A 15,294-nucleotide genomic window follows, 5' to 3' on the forward strand; every position below is an offset into this window, starting at 1 on the left:
TCTTTGAAGAGCGGTTTCTGCCTCCAGGTAGGCTATCGACAGCAGCTCAATTCACCCTCTCAATAAACTCAATATAACCTGCATGTCTATTTCCAAAATCCGTAGGCGTTTTTAGACCATTTAGACCCAATGAATAATAATGATCTCATGTGTTTGGTCGCACTGATGGAATAATTCCTATAGGATAATAGGTTATCAATAAAAACATGATTATAATAAAATTAAAAAAGGCTGCTGAAGTGAATCGACACGGTACGTGCGGGCATATAATTTCATCTATAAAAAATAGCCTATTTTGTGGTCACATATAGGCTATTGGCAGCAGAGTCGCATATCTCCATATTTCATACAATGACTATGCTGGAAATAATATGAAGTTCAATCACATCATACAGGCCAAAAGCAACACAGTTGCAGCTGCAAAATGCAAGAGTAGCCTAGATATGAATCATCTGTGTGCAGGCGATCCCATATTAAATTGCTTAGATACAGTAGTAGTAGGCTATTCTGACATGTATGACCATGTCCAACCCAACATCAGCCTCAGCTCCGTTGCACACATGGCACCGTGACGTTTATGTAACCTTTTTATGCCGGTTTAGTGATATTTCTCCACTCACCATTCAGCTGCAATCAATCGGCGGGGTCAAACAACGTATCTACTTGAGAGCACACAAATTAATATATAAAAACATATTCCAAAGTGGTAAGTAGGGCTTAATTTAAATGTAGCCTGCAACAAGTGCAAGGCTTCAGTCCTCGATTAATTCAACAGGATCCACGTTTTTTGGCCCCGGTGCTGGTAATGCACCAGGGGCCTTACATTCCCGCATGTCGCCAAGACTATTATGCACCGTTTTTGGCGACTAAATGGCGGCCGGCCACTAGAGGGCGCCGCTGCCCCACTAAGATTTGCCGTCATACCTTCCTCACGGTATCAGCTGTTTCCCCAAAACAACGTGCCCAGGTCGCTTTGCAGAATGCAGCTTACGCGGCCCCTCCCCCTTGCTGCATGCCAGACGCACAGTAGAGAGGAGCTGTCCCTGTGTGTTTACAACCGCGTGTGTGATAAAGCAGGAGAACGCAAGGACCCCCCTGAACTTTCCCCCATCTAAAAACGTTGGCTGTATGGGAATATTTCGGCGTTTGTAAAAATACAGATGGCCATAGCCTCAACGCAAGACTCATCCGAATGACTGATGAGTCTCGCGTTGAGCCTAGGATGGCCAGGGCTTAGATCTGCGTGAGCACGACCCGTCGTAATTTGTCAAATTCAAGGTACATTAAAACGTTGTCTTGCTTCAACATACATCGCATCGCATAAACCATTTCCACCCGCAGGTTTGAGGAGTAGCTAACATAAACGTCCGATAAATACTCTCTATAGGCTAACGTTACCTACTGAGGCAGCTAACATGGCTAATTAGCTAGCTAACGCGGTCCATCGATATACAGTCTGGTAGACAGATAAAGCAGTGTGTTCCTTCTGTTTTACACAATGTTAGCCAGCCTGCCTGGTCTCTTCTCTGTATATCCAGCTAAGAGAGGAGCTTGTGAAGATTGAACGAACATCCCCACAGTCAAAGCACTTCCCTGAGATATCTATATAAAAACGTTTATTGCTTTAATACCAAAAATAAAACCTCCAGTGTCTGTAAGCTAACGCTAACGCGTTAGCGATTAGCTATTGGCTGGTTGTTGTGTACACTTGTGTAGGCCCCATGTTATGGTTAGACCCGGGAGTTAACATTATAAAACACATTTCCTGGCATATGCAGGTAGTTGGAAAACCTGGTAAGTTCTGAAAATATGTGTCTATTATTGTGTTATTCCAGCTATCGTTATCGGTTGTTAGGTTAGAGTAATATGAAGCCGACAAAAACCGGCAAAACAGACAAGCGGTTAATGCTAGTCTGCTTCCATTAAAACCATTGTGTATTAAAATAAACGATAACGTAGCTGGAGTAACTAATAAAACACATTATTTTCTGAACTTACTTAAGTCCCCAACCAACTTCGCGCAGCTTTCTCAAAACAATGTCCTTTTTATTGCGGTCCATCGATATACAGTCTGGTAGACAGATCAAGCAGTGTCTTCCTTTTGTTTTACCAAGCAGTGTCTTCTCTATCTAAAACAGATCTATAAGGTGAAGAGCCTGTAGCCTGTAGATGATGGCTTGAGACTGGCTGCCACAGCTGTCAATCATCCCTTTTTATATGTCAAATAAGTACTTAAAAACAAACTGATCAGAAAAATGACCACTTGCACAGGCATTAGCATGACAATAACTATCTAAAATGATACAACCCACCTTTGGAAAAAATGCGTGACGATACCATGCACCGGGGCTATGCCAGGTTTCGACCTGGCCTTGTTTCTTTTCTTTTTCATTTGAATGCAATGTATTTTTCATATGGGGACCATATGAATGGTGACTCGCTGTTTCCAGAGAGCAGATTGGTAAGCAGGTGGGTCTTTCATGGGTTTTGATCTTATCCTCTGAACTTAACCTGCTACAAAGCAGGTTAGCCGTAGTAGAGCATAAGTTGCTATGGTGATCTATCTCAGTAAGAAGTTAACTAGCGTCGTGGTACTCATAGCCGCGGGAAGTCATGTATACTGGGGGGGGGGGCTGAGAAAAAAAGAGGGAGGGGAGCACGAATGAACAAGCAGGAATGACAGTGAGCAACTAGTGTATACAGCTGAGCAGTGCAGCATGGAGCTAATCACCATGGCAACAGTAAACAATCAACGACGTAGAAGAAAGTGAAGCGCGCACATATACCGTAAATTCCGCACTATAAGCCGCACCGGAGTATAAGCCGCACCTGCAAAGTTGACTGTTTTTTACATATATAAGCCGCACCGGACTATAAGCCCCGGACTATAAGCCGCGGGTGTTTTAATGTTTTTTTTTTTTTTTTTTTGTGTGTTTTAATGTTTAATTACCATATGTAAGGGTTCATGCACAGAGGGGATTGTCGGGAAAGAGATGGCTGTTTGAGGAAGCTCCCATTTATTAACATTTCAACAAAACAACATAACACAACACCACCTGTGTTTTTTTTTACAATGCACACAGTGTCCGCGGTGTGGTGAAAAGAGGGCAAGAGAGGAAATTAAAACAGAAGTGGATTTATAGTTAGAAAGAGTGCTAAAAAAGAGAGATTTTTCTTTTCTTTTTTTTGGAAAAAATCCATAGATAAGCCGCACCGGACTATAAGCCGCAGGGGCCAAAAAAGCCCAAAAAACGGGGAAAAAGCCGCGGCTTATAGTCCGGAATTTACGGTAGCCAGAAAAATGCAGCATGAAAAGCAGCAAGGCACAATCACAGATCCTGATGAAGACGCGTTGCGTCGAAACGTTGGTGCACTTAGCCTATTAAAAAAGAAACCTTCTCACCAGTGACCCGTGTGCTCCAGATTCTTCCTTTGCTGTGATATCCTCCTGTTCTGAGAAGCACCGTCCTCCCTCTGCGGGGGAGCTGAAGCGCAAGAGATTCCCTTCTTCATTGCACAATCACAGATGTATGCTGCACGGGGGCAGTTTTAATAACCACCTTCTCTCTGAGAGCTGCTGTTTTCATGCCTTCTTGGTCGAATCTCCTCTTTATTTCCCATGTAACCAAGTCCACTGCCTCATAAAACTCACGTCTCCATGACTGTTGCTCAACTTCTCCCTGGCTCTGTTCTGGCTCTGTACTGTGTGCGATAACGGGCTGGGGTCTTTGTCACCCTGGGCTCAGCTGGCATTTTCAGTCCTGCTGTGTTGGCTACAGTTTGTAGCATTCTATCCACCACTGCATCATCTCACACTTCTTCTATGTTCTTTCCAAGCACATTAGTGCACTCAAGGGCACCCAGTGCATTCGCTTTGCGGTGCTGCAGGCTCGTGGCCACAGACTCACAAGGCAAAATATTGTTTGGGTCCTGCCAGCAGAGGGTGCTGGCCCACCTGCAGCACCCGTACTTGACACTTTACAAGGTCAGCTAGGGGAGGAGCTCTCTAAAGTTAGCACTTGGATGTCTGACAACAGACTTTCCTTACACTTGGGCAAAACTGAATCCATCCTATCTGGATCTAAACCCAGGCTTAGGAGGACCCCTGAACTCAGAGTTGAGCTAGGCTTGCAGGTTATAAAAGCCAAAACGTCAGTAAAATATCTGGGCTGCATATTAGATAACAGTCTTGGAGGTGAAGAAATGGCTCTCCAGGTAGTGGGGAAAGTTAATGCAAGAACCAGATTGTTAGCAAGGAAGGCCAATCTCTTAGACAGAGACAGCATTAGGCTATTAGCAAACAGCCTTGTGCAGCCTCACCTTGATTATGGCTCTTTGGCATGGTACAGCGGGCTGACAAAGGGTAGTAAACAAAAGGCCTCAAGTCAAAACACCTTTAAAGTTAAACTTAAGAGGTGGCTGCTAGATAGGGTTCCTGAGTAAGGGACTAGGCAGAAATGGCGTGTTGTATTAATTAGTCTTCTTTTGTTATGCTGTAATGTTTTAGTACTAGATAGCCAGATATTATGAAACTACAGTATGTGTGGTGCAATGTCTGTATATTTAATGTACTGTATGTCTAAGAGCAAGGACCACAACGGAATCAAGTTTTTATGTACTTCCTGTGTTATCCTTGATGCCTTTTTTTTAGAATTGCATATACATTTAATGTATGGCTTCTTTTTTTTAACGGATCATCAAATAAATCTATCTATCTATCTATATCTTCCCGCAGTTATGGTGGTACGGCAAACCTAGGGTTAAACCTGAAGTTACCTCGCTAAGCCACTAATCTTGCTTCGTGGTACACCCCACAGATGCAAGACACATGAGGGGTTAAATGGCCTCAGAGGCAGCTGGATTATCGAAAACATTGTTTTTGTCAATATATTTTAACACGTTGGATACTTAGTTAACTACCTCTTACATTACATTACATTACATTACGTCATTTGGCAGACGCTTTTATCCAAAGCAACTTACAATAACACATTTTTTTGTCAGCAATAGAACACTCAACTATGGAGCACAGTCTATGACAACTACAACTTCTGAAGGAACAGTGGTACAAGTTTAGGTTAGTGGTACAAGGTTGGTTAGTTTTTTTTTTTTTTTTTTTTTTTTTTAAGAAAGAGAGAGAACGAAGTTAGATCAAGAAGGGCCCAGATGGAGCCTGAAAAGGTGTGTCTTTAGTCTTTTCCGAAAGATCGGCAGTGATTCAGCAGTCCTGACCGAAGGTGGAAGCTCGTTCCACCATTGAGGTGCCAGGGACGAGAAGAGTCGAGATCGGGATGAGCGACTTTTGAGCCCCCGTAGCGAAGGAGGGGCGAGGCGACCTGCACTGGTGGAGGAGCGAAGGGAGCGGTGAGAGGTTTGGAACCTGACCATGGATTGCAGGTACCGGGGAGCTGACTGGTGTACTGCCCTGTAGGCCAGTACCAGTGTCTTGAATTTGATGCGGGCCGAGATGGGAAGCCAGTGGAGCTCCTGGAAGAGGGGAGTGACGTGAGAGAATTTGGGTTGGTTGAATATCAGACGGGCTGCAGCGTTCTGAATGAGCTGAAGCGGTCGGATGTCGGTGGCAGGTAGGCCGGCCAGGAGCACGTTGCAGTAGTCCAGGCGGGAGGAGACAAGAGACTGGACCAGGAGTTGAGTCGCTTCTCTTGTGAGAAAGGGACGGATTTTGCGGATGTTGTAGAGAGAGAACCTACAGGAGCGCGCTGTAGCAGCTATGTTGGCAGAGCAAGACAGCTGGTTGTCCAGGATCACCCCAAGGTTCTTAGCTGTTTGGGAGGGAAGTACAGTGGTGTTGTCAATGGAGATGGAGAGATCTGCGAGAGGGCAGTCTTTTCCTGGGAGGAAGAGTAGCTCGGTCTTACCAAGGTTGAGCTTGAGGTGGTGGGCAGACATCCAGTCGCCAATGTCTTTGAGGCATGCAGAGATGCGAGCCTCGATTTGAGTGTCAGAGGGGGGGAAGGAAAGGAAAAGCTGGGTGTCATCAGCATAGCAGTGATAAGAAAAGCCATGAGAAGAGATCACATAGGCAAGAGATCTGATATAGAGAAGGAAAAGTAAGGGGCCCAGGACTGAGCCCTGGGGGACACCGGTGGTAAGAGGACAGGATCTGGAGAGGGACCCTCTCCATGAGACCTGGTATGAGCGGTTCGAGAGGTAGGAAGCAAACCAGGAGAGTGCAGAGCCTGAAATGCCGAGGTCAGACAGAGTGGAAAGAAGGATTTGGTGGTTGACTGTATCAAAGGCAGCAGACAGGTCAAGGAGGACAAGAACAGAAGAGAGGGATGAGGCCTTAGCAGTGTGAAGGGCCTCTGTGACAGCAAGAAGAGCTGTCTCAGTGGAGTGAGAGGCCTTGAAACCGGACTGCAGAGGGTCCAGGAGGTCATTTTGGGAGAGATAGAGAGAAAGTTGTTCGGACGCTGATCGTTCGAGGGTTTTGGAAAGGAATGAGAGAAGAGAGACAGGTCTGTAGTTGTGAATAGCAGTAGGGTCAAGGGATTGTTTCTTAAGCAGAGGCTTGACTCTTGCAGTCTTTAGAGCAGGCGGGACAAGACCAGAGGACAGAGAGGAGTTAATGAAGGTAGTGAGGAAGGGAGATATGTTAGGTGAGATGGTTTGGAGGAGAGAGGAAGGGATAGGATCGAGGGGGCAGTAAGTGGCTCGGTTTGAGCTGATGAGTTTAAGCACTTCATCAGGAGAGAGAGGAGAGAAGGAAGGAAATCCAGGGACAGGGGGCCGAGGAGCAGGATTGGAGTCGGGAGTGTTAGTGAGGGTGGCTGGAGGATGGAAGGAGGAGCTGATGTCATCCACCTTTTTAGTAAAGAAGGTTACAAAATCATCAGCAGAGAGGGAGGAGGGAGGGGGAGGGGAGGGAGGGTTGAGGAGAAGGTGGTGAACAGTTTACTGGGATTGGATGCAGAGGACTGGATTTCAGAGATGAAGAAGGAGGTTTTTGCTTTAGAGACAGCATCAGTGAAGTTTGAGTGGATAAGGTGGTAGGAAGAGAGATCTTCAGGGAGATGTGATTTTCTCCATTTTCTCTCAGCTGCCCGAAGCTCAGTTCGATAAGTTCGCAGAGATTCAGTCAGCCAAGGAGAAGGGGGAGAAGATCGGGCAGGCTTAGTGGTGAGTGGGCAAAGAGAATCAAGAGCGGAGGAGAGAGAGGAGAGAAGAGTAGTGGAAGCCTCGTCGGTGGACAGGAGAGCAAATTGCTCGGCAGGGGGAAGTAGGGAGAGGACGGTAGAAGAGAGGGAGTCAGGTGAGAGAGTTTTTAGGTTGCGTCGGGTGGTGGTAGAGTGAGGGGGAGATGGGTGGGAGGAGGGGAGGGGGATGGGAAGGGAGAAGGTGATAAAGTGGTGGTCAGATACAGGAAGAGGAGTCACAGTGAGATTAGAGGTGGAGCAGGATCTGGTGAAGACCAGGTCAAGCACATTCCCTGCTTTGTGAGTAGGAGGAGATTGAGAGAGGTAAAGGTCAAAGGATGAGAAGAAGTTAAGGAAAGACAGAGATTGTAAGGTTACTGGCTGGATGTTGAAGTCTCCCAGAAGGATGAGTGGAGTACCATCCTCAGGAAAGACGGAGAGGAGGGTGTCCAGCTCGTCCAGAAAGTGACCAAGCGGACCAGGCGGGCGGTAGATTACCACAATGTTGAGCTTGATGGGTAGGGATACGGCAACTGCATGGGACTCAAAAGATGAGATAGACAGATGAGAGAGAGAGGTGGCAGTGTAGGTCCATTTGGGAGAGATGAGGATACCAGTGCCTCCGCCATGGCCAGAGGCTCTAGGGGTGTGCGAGAATGAATAGGCAGCGGAGAGCGCTGCAGGAGTAGCAGTGTTTTCAGGAATGATCCAGGTCTCTGTGAGAGCTAGAAAGTGGAGGGTTTGAGATAGAGCATGAGCCGAGATGGTCTCAGTTTTCTTAACAGCCTCTTGGTCCATTGTCAACCGCCACTCTATTCAGAGTGTAATGATGGAGATATGATGCAGCTCCACAACCCCACATAGAACACATGGGCAGTGATGGCCTAAAGGTTAGAGAAGCGACCTTGTGACTGGGAGGTCGTCGGTTCAATTCCCGGGACCGGCAGGATAAATCTGGGTGGGTAAAGTGAGAAGGCAGCGCTTGCCCCTCCCTCATTACCACCACTGAGGTGCCCTTGAGCAAGGCCCTTAACCCCAACCGCTCCAATGGAGCTGAGCAGTGGCCAGCAGATCAGACTGTGGTTGTACTGGTCAGCTTCCAGTTATGAATGTGTGTGTGAGTGTGAACAGGGTGCTCCTGAAAAAGATTGCTCTCAGTGAGACTTCCCCTGTATCCACATTCTTTTTTGAATGCCCTGCTGTAAAATGATTATGCATTATGCAGTCCGGTCTAGAACGTGACTGATTGTTGCAGCTGGTTAACGTAGCATACCTGGCCGAGGTCTGCCTGCGGCGCTCGTGCTCAGCGCATTTCCTCATCAAACTCCATGAGAAAAAAAAGTTGCTTGTCACAAAGAAATAACACTTGTTTGACGACGTATTTGAGGGAATGTAATAATGTTATCTATCACATCCGCTAACCTGTTGCTCTTTGAACAACTCGGGATATTTATCAGCGAGATGTTTGGCCAAGCTGGATGTGATTGGCTCCCTTTGCCTGCAGCTTTAAACATCGTTTACAGATGCAGACGGGCTCTGTGTCAGCAACGTAATGGTGGGAGGGGGCTGGGAGGATTTACACTGGAAGAAGCTCCCATATTTCACACAAGGCATCATGGCAGCTAGAAATAAGGTGGATAAATAACGGTAAAAAAACAACACATGAACAACCTTGCACCATTTCACAACAAAAGAGGCTTGTTGCTTTTGCGTGCGCTTTAATAATGAAGACTGATACATGTCTTATGTAAGCTTTTCCCCCACAATGTTAATGTAATTCCTATATTATTTGTGAAACAGTGCTCTCTGCTTATTAAGCATTAGTTTATTAGCATTAGCATTAGCTTATTAAGCATTATTATTCTTGTTATTATCATCTGCTTATTAATGCTTATTAAGCATTAACTAACCCTTAATTAATGTACCCTTATTGTAAAGTGTTACCAATAAGTATTAGTCACTTTTCTTTTGAGGGGGACCTTAATTTCCATCAGAGTAATTTAAAACCCCATACAATACTTCCATGTTTAGAATTCAGACGCTCTCATCAGCAACGTCTACTCTCAATTGTCGTAGCTAGACCAACTCAGACGGCCAACATTTTGCATTGTGTTAATGCTGGTATAGGCATAATATGTTTATTTAATTTTAGTCAGTGTAGGTGAAAAGCCTACATTTGCTTTGAATTGTGGTCAACAATACTGTATTCTGTCATTATACATTGGTTATAACTTATTTGATTTTTAATATTGTATGTTTATCATGTGAAACCACTCACCTGCACTCATACCCTGAGAGAGAGAGAGGGAGAGAGAGAGAGAGAGAGAGAGAGAGAGAATAATTTCACAGTAATGAAAAAGTGATGTGGTGTTTCCCCCCCTTCCAGTCCCCAAACCCCGTGACTGGACCGTCCTGATAGCGGTGGTCTGCTCCATCGGAGGCTTTGCTCTGCTGGTGCTGCTCATCCTGCTCATCATCTTCTGTTGCTGCAAACGTAGAAAAGAGAAAGGTAAAGGCCATGGTCCTCATTATATCAGTATATCACTACAACTTCTCAATTCAGTGTTCTATATAGGAGGGACGTCAGCAAACAAAAGCCAAAGAAAGAAAAGAAAAGAAAATCACAAGTGGTATTGTTCTACTGGCCTCTGACTGAGGAGATGATCTGCAGAATGATCAGAATGAGACTGGTTTCAACAGGGCCGCTGGAAGTCTTTTTAAGTAGGGGGTGCTGCAAGGAAGGGACTCTTGGGCGCCGCCAATTTTTTTTAAAACGTTTTTTGGACATTCAGGGGCCGGTTGCACCAACTGGTCTTAACTATGCCTGGTCGTAACTCCTACGTCGGTCTTAGTTAAGACCATTCTTTAGAGTGGACTTACGCCTGTTGCACCAACAGGGCTTACGTCTGGTCTTAACTACGCCGGTCGTAGCGATGCGCGTCCATGTGAAAGCATGGGAATGCCCACTGGAATGCGGCACGCGACCTGTTTAGAAGAGTGTGCTGACGTCAAATGACGCTCCGCTGATGGGTAATCGGCTAAGGAACAACTCTCGTCAAGTCCCGCGAGACTTTCCTGACGAGAGTTGTGTCTCACTGACCCGACAGGCGAAAATGGGATGCCTGTAACTACCGGTGAAAAGAGCCAAGGGGAGAATTGCAGTCTGATTGTTCCTTAGGGAACAGTTTATGACGATATGTGTCAAAAACGGGAATAAAATTGTCTATTTAGATGGAGGAAAAGCACGCTGCCACTTGGCCCCCACGGAGCTCCATTCTAGGACTCGCTTGGACACTATTGATCTCAAAACAACGCCTAGGACGGACAAAAACGGTGCAGAGAACACTGGGTGAGTCGTCAGATCATAATTAATGTGAGGAGAGGGCTGCAGGTCTTAAGACCAGTCGTAAGACCAGTTGGTGCAACCGGCCCCATGATGTTTTGTTATATATTATATAAATTATTATATTTAGAGGAAAATCTCATTTTAAATTAACATTAGGATTATACTGTTGTGATTATTCAGTATTTTCTCCTTTTCTCACTCACTTTCATGTCACCACCTTCTCTCCCTTTAGGTCGTTTTACACTACAACAGACAGCAACACAGGCAGAAACACTGATCTTATTATTATAAACCAAACCAAAAATAACATCTCCACCCTCTTTGCTTTGCTCATAGTCTTGAACTAAACCCTAAATATCGCAGTATAAAACACGTTTTAATCATATATATATATATATATATATATATATATATATATATATATATATATATATATATATATATATATATATATATATATGTGTATTTATTGACATTGCAATAACAATACAAAACAGCCACTTCCCGTGGCCCTGGGTTTCAAACAGGTCATCTCTTGGAAGGAGGAGAAGTTGAGCTTGCTGTTTATCATGAGCAACGAGTTTGTAACATACAGTATCTCCCTGGCACTATTTCACTGGCTAATCAATCTGATCAAACCGCTCACAAGATGATTTATCATGTGTGTAGTCCTTCCACATGGCGTTAACAATCCATTTGAAAAGGTATGAAAATCACTTATCCATTGTCTTCTTCTGATCCACTCCAGAACACAACTACCAAGATGAAATGAGGTAGGAAGCCAACATGCTCCATTTGTGTTCTTATATCTGTTTACATGAAAACAGAAGAAATGCTGTGCTATTCCAATGTTTTATATATTTGTGCTGCAGGAGAGTGAGGACACAGAGCCAGATGAGTGGTGTCAGTCCAGCTGGGCAGAGACAGGGACAAGTGAACCTGGGATATGCGACGGATGGTCAACCAAGTAAGAAGGGAACCCCCCCATAGTTATTATATTATAATACATAATATATTATATATTATATATATTATCCATTATCTTCACATGTATTCTGTGTCACAAGTGAAATGGAAACCTTTCCTCTCTCTTGAAACTCTTCCGTGCGGATCTCTCCTCTCGCTCCATAGGTGTGACTCCCAGTGAATTCAATGACAGTGGCTTCAGCCAGACAAACCACTCGCATCATTCTGAGGTAGGGGGCGGGGCCAAATCCACTATGGGTTGTGATGTTTGCTCACAGCCGGCCGGCCGATATACACAATAAGATGAGACCACATTGCATGCACAATAGAGAGGCAAAGTGAACGTCACTTCCTGCTTCAGCACTGTACCAGAGATTTTCTACCGCAATTTATTTTCCCATAGACATTTCGTAAAATGCGTATAAAAATTGTTTTACTTGGTCAAAACAAACGGTTCAGCTATATTTAGAATCGGGAGAGACCATAAAACATTTCACTCGGACCAAAACCTAAATATAATTAATAATTTATACCCGCATTTTTTTTTACGTTTTGGTCCGAGTGAAATGTTATGCGGTCTCTCCTGTTTCTAAATATTACAAAGTACAAAAATAAGTACAAAATTTGGTTTTTATAACTATTATTCTTGCACTTACTCTTCTTGAAATGCACCAGGCTTATATGCTTCTACGTGCTTTGGTGAGCGGTGAGCGGTTGATGATCTATAGAAACATTTGCCTCAGCTCTCACAAATATAAATGGGGAAATTCGTTTTTGCGCTGTGTGATGACTGATGTCTAGCAAGCTCGGGCCTGAGAATTGCATCAGCTGTGAATTGATTATCTTTAAAATTGCTTTTTTTGTATCATTTATTAAGCATGGTACATAATTCATCACTTGATCATTAGACTAATCCAAGTAATGTATGAAGTACCTCATAAACAATTACCGGCTCACAATAAGCTGATTGCCTTTTCAGTGGAACGATAGTTTATGTTTCTATTTTATAATCTTTGCTTTGGGATATTGCGAAGAGGGCAGGGGTGGTGAAATATAGGTTTATAGTATCCTACCATACATGTTATCACTGCTGTCAATGTTGTTTTGCATTTGATTCTTAGATTCCTGATGTAAATAGTCACCAGGCGGCAGATGGATACAGCAGTGCCTACAACGTGCTGGATGGAGCTGGCGTGAGGAAACACAGACATGTCACCATCGTTTGAGGGCAAGTCGTTTGGATCGGGGATCGAGGCGTCGAAAAAGTTGAGAGAGTTCCAGCACAAACTTTTCGCACAGCACCTAAACTTTGCTATTGCTGACTGTGCTTGTGTCACGCAGAGTCTTGCCAAACCCAACTTCTGTTCGGTCAGCCTGCAGGTGCAGATGTGTCTGAAGCCAACCACACGCACACACACACACACACACACACACACACACACACACACACACACACACACACACACACACACACACACACACACACACACACACACACACACACACACACACACACACACACACACACACTCAAGCACACACACACACACACACACACACACACACACACACACACACACACACACACACACACACACACACACACACACACACACACACACACACACACACACACAAAAGCCTTGGTTTCAACAACTGGGCGGAAAGGTGGGATTTGCCCAGGCAGAACGTTGATGTGCCAGGAGGATAATGTCAAGGCTGTTGTTTATAGGCCGGAGAAGTGGGCCTGGGTGGATCAGAACATGCATATTTTGTCTGTCATCAAGCTCTCAATCATGCTGATTTTATTTAGCTGCTAGCGGAGTAGCTGTCCATCCACCATGTCCTAATCATTGTAATTCAGTTTAAATACCTTTAAATTCCTTTGGTAAATACATCGTTAAATACCTTGTACTGCCATGAAGTGGATATTGATGTACAAAAAGGAATGCCAATGTATTCCAATAAACACCTTTATTATCATTCAATTCAATTTCAGAAAATAGTGACCATAGAATAGAGAGAAATTAGTGACCACAAATGTTGACCTCCTTGACCTCTGAGATGGCTTCTCAGCATGAGCAGAGCTTTCATTAGAGGGGGGGGACGGGGGGGGGGGGGGGTAAAAAGAAGAAAAAGGAAGAAGAAAATATATATATATAAGTTATGGAACGGTGTATTCATGTTCAAAATAAAATAGAAAGGGTTGCCCGGTTTTGTAGAACTTGTGAGAGGAGCCTTGGATCATGTACTTAACGTCCTCAAGTTTAAGGTGGGCCATCACCTCCTCCACCCAACGTTTATGCCCAACGTTTATGGGACGGTGGCACTACCTTCTTCCAACTGAGAAGAGTCATTCGTCTAGCCAAGAACGTGGACAAAGCTATGGCCTCTGCTTGAGTTGCCGATAGCTGCGTCTCAATCGGGTCAGAGGATTTGGATCGATATCTTTGTCACATATAAAAGAGAAGGTACTGAATATATCTGTCCAAAATTTGGTTAAGCGGGTACATCGCCAGAACATGTGACTGAGGTCAGCTGGCTCCTGGCTACATCTGGGGCAAGTGCGGTCTGACCCCAGATACATTTTCACCAATCTGCTATTGGACAGATGAAGCCTATGGAGCACCTTAAATTGCAATAACCCGTGTCTGATGCAGACGGATGATGAGTGCACCAGTTCTATTGCCTGTTGCCAATCTATATCTGACACTACTACCCCCAATTCTTCCTCCCACTGCTGCCTTATGTGACCAGTATATGAGTATATGAAGTAAGCAGCTCGTCTCTACTCAGGAAATCTTGCAAATGTAGTAGACTTCCGGGTTTTTCTCGCCTACTCAAAAATTTTATACTGCACAGTGTAAACACACTAGTAGTAGGAGTAGTAGTAGTAGTAGGCGCAGTACCCGGTTTCGAACACAGCCCATGAGATGGTGAAGCAGACCTTTTGTATGTTCTCATACAAGATGGGGGTCATCCCTATGTTCCCCGGGTCCTATGTTCCCCGTTTTTCCCAAATGGTGTCCACCCGCTATGCCGACCACCCGCAATGCCGACCTTAGGTTTAGGCGTGGGGGTGGGAGAGGTTAGGTTTTGGGTTAGGGTCTGTGGGAGGTTAGGTTTAGGCATGGGGGGAGGTTAGGTTTGGCGTGGGGGCTGGGAGAGGTTAGTGAAAAACGGGGAATATAGAACCCGGGGAACATAGACATGATCCCACAAGATGGATACCGTCTATTTTATTTTTATTTTTTAACCTTCGTAGATGACAAACTGAGAAGCTAACCTTCCGTGGTCAAGGAATTGCTGGAGACGACCCAACTAGTATGTGTCCGATGTAAACCTTAATGCAGTCAAAAGCTGAACGGTATTGAAACCACATATAGACTGCAGCACAATGCTGAGTTATTTATTAATGGATGCTTTGCGAGCTTTTTCTGGAAATGCGGGTTAAAGGCATGACATGTTCGAGCCATGGATGTATTAAAAGAACTGGATAGGGGACGAGCCACACCCACCCATGCATTCGGACGGAGGCTGCTCACTGGCGTATGAAGCCATCATGGGGGGTTTTTCTTCCCGGTTTTACTTCCTGACCATGCGGCCCAAGGTGAAGTGCGCAATGCGCATGTGTGCCATGACGTATTCCATGACGTCTCCCACCCCTCCCACCCATGGATGTAGATGTAGATGAAGAAAATACACCCGTATATGTCTCTTAGTGGCTTCTGAAGAAAAAATGCCCCATACATTTTTTTGATCATTAACACGTTCACTGCCCTGGACGAGATATCTCGTCAAGCAGAAACCAACGGTTGACTGCCG

At 44.9% G+C, this 15,294-nt stretch overlaps 1 protein-coding gene across 1 annotated transcript in view; it reads left to right on the plus strand.

The window, feature by feature from the left end:
• Positions 1-12,695, plus strand: part of igsf5a (immunoglobulin superfamily, member 5a) — a gene marked incomplete at both ends in the record, with an annotated part of 31,617 nt that extends 18,922 nt beyond the window's left edge. The window contains 5 exons of the mRNA XM_083645358.1: positions 9,544-9,666; positions 11,252-11,276; positions 11,376-11,470; positions 11,635-11,699; positions 12,591-12,695. Coding sequence (XP_083501484.1) covers positions 9,544-9,666; positions 11,252-11,276; positions 11,376-11,470; positions 11,635-11,699; positions 12,591-12,695 — 413 coding nt within the window. The remainder of the gene's footprint in view (positions 1-9,543; positions 9,667-11,251; positions 11,277-11,375; positions 11,471-11,634; positions 11,700-12,590) is intronic.
• Between the last annotated feature and the right edge of the window lie 2,599 nt (positions 12,696-15,294).

The sequence above is a fragment of the Poromitra crassiceps genome (genome assembly GCF_964638095.1).
Source record: "Poromitra crassiceps genome assembly, chromosome: 1".
Classification (NCBI taxonomy): Eukaryota; Metazoa; Chordata; class Actinopteri; order Beryciformes; family Melamphaidae; genus Poromitra; species Poromitra crassiceps.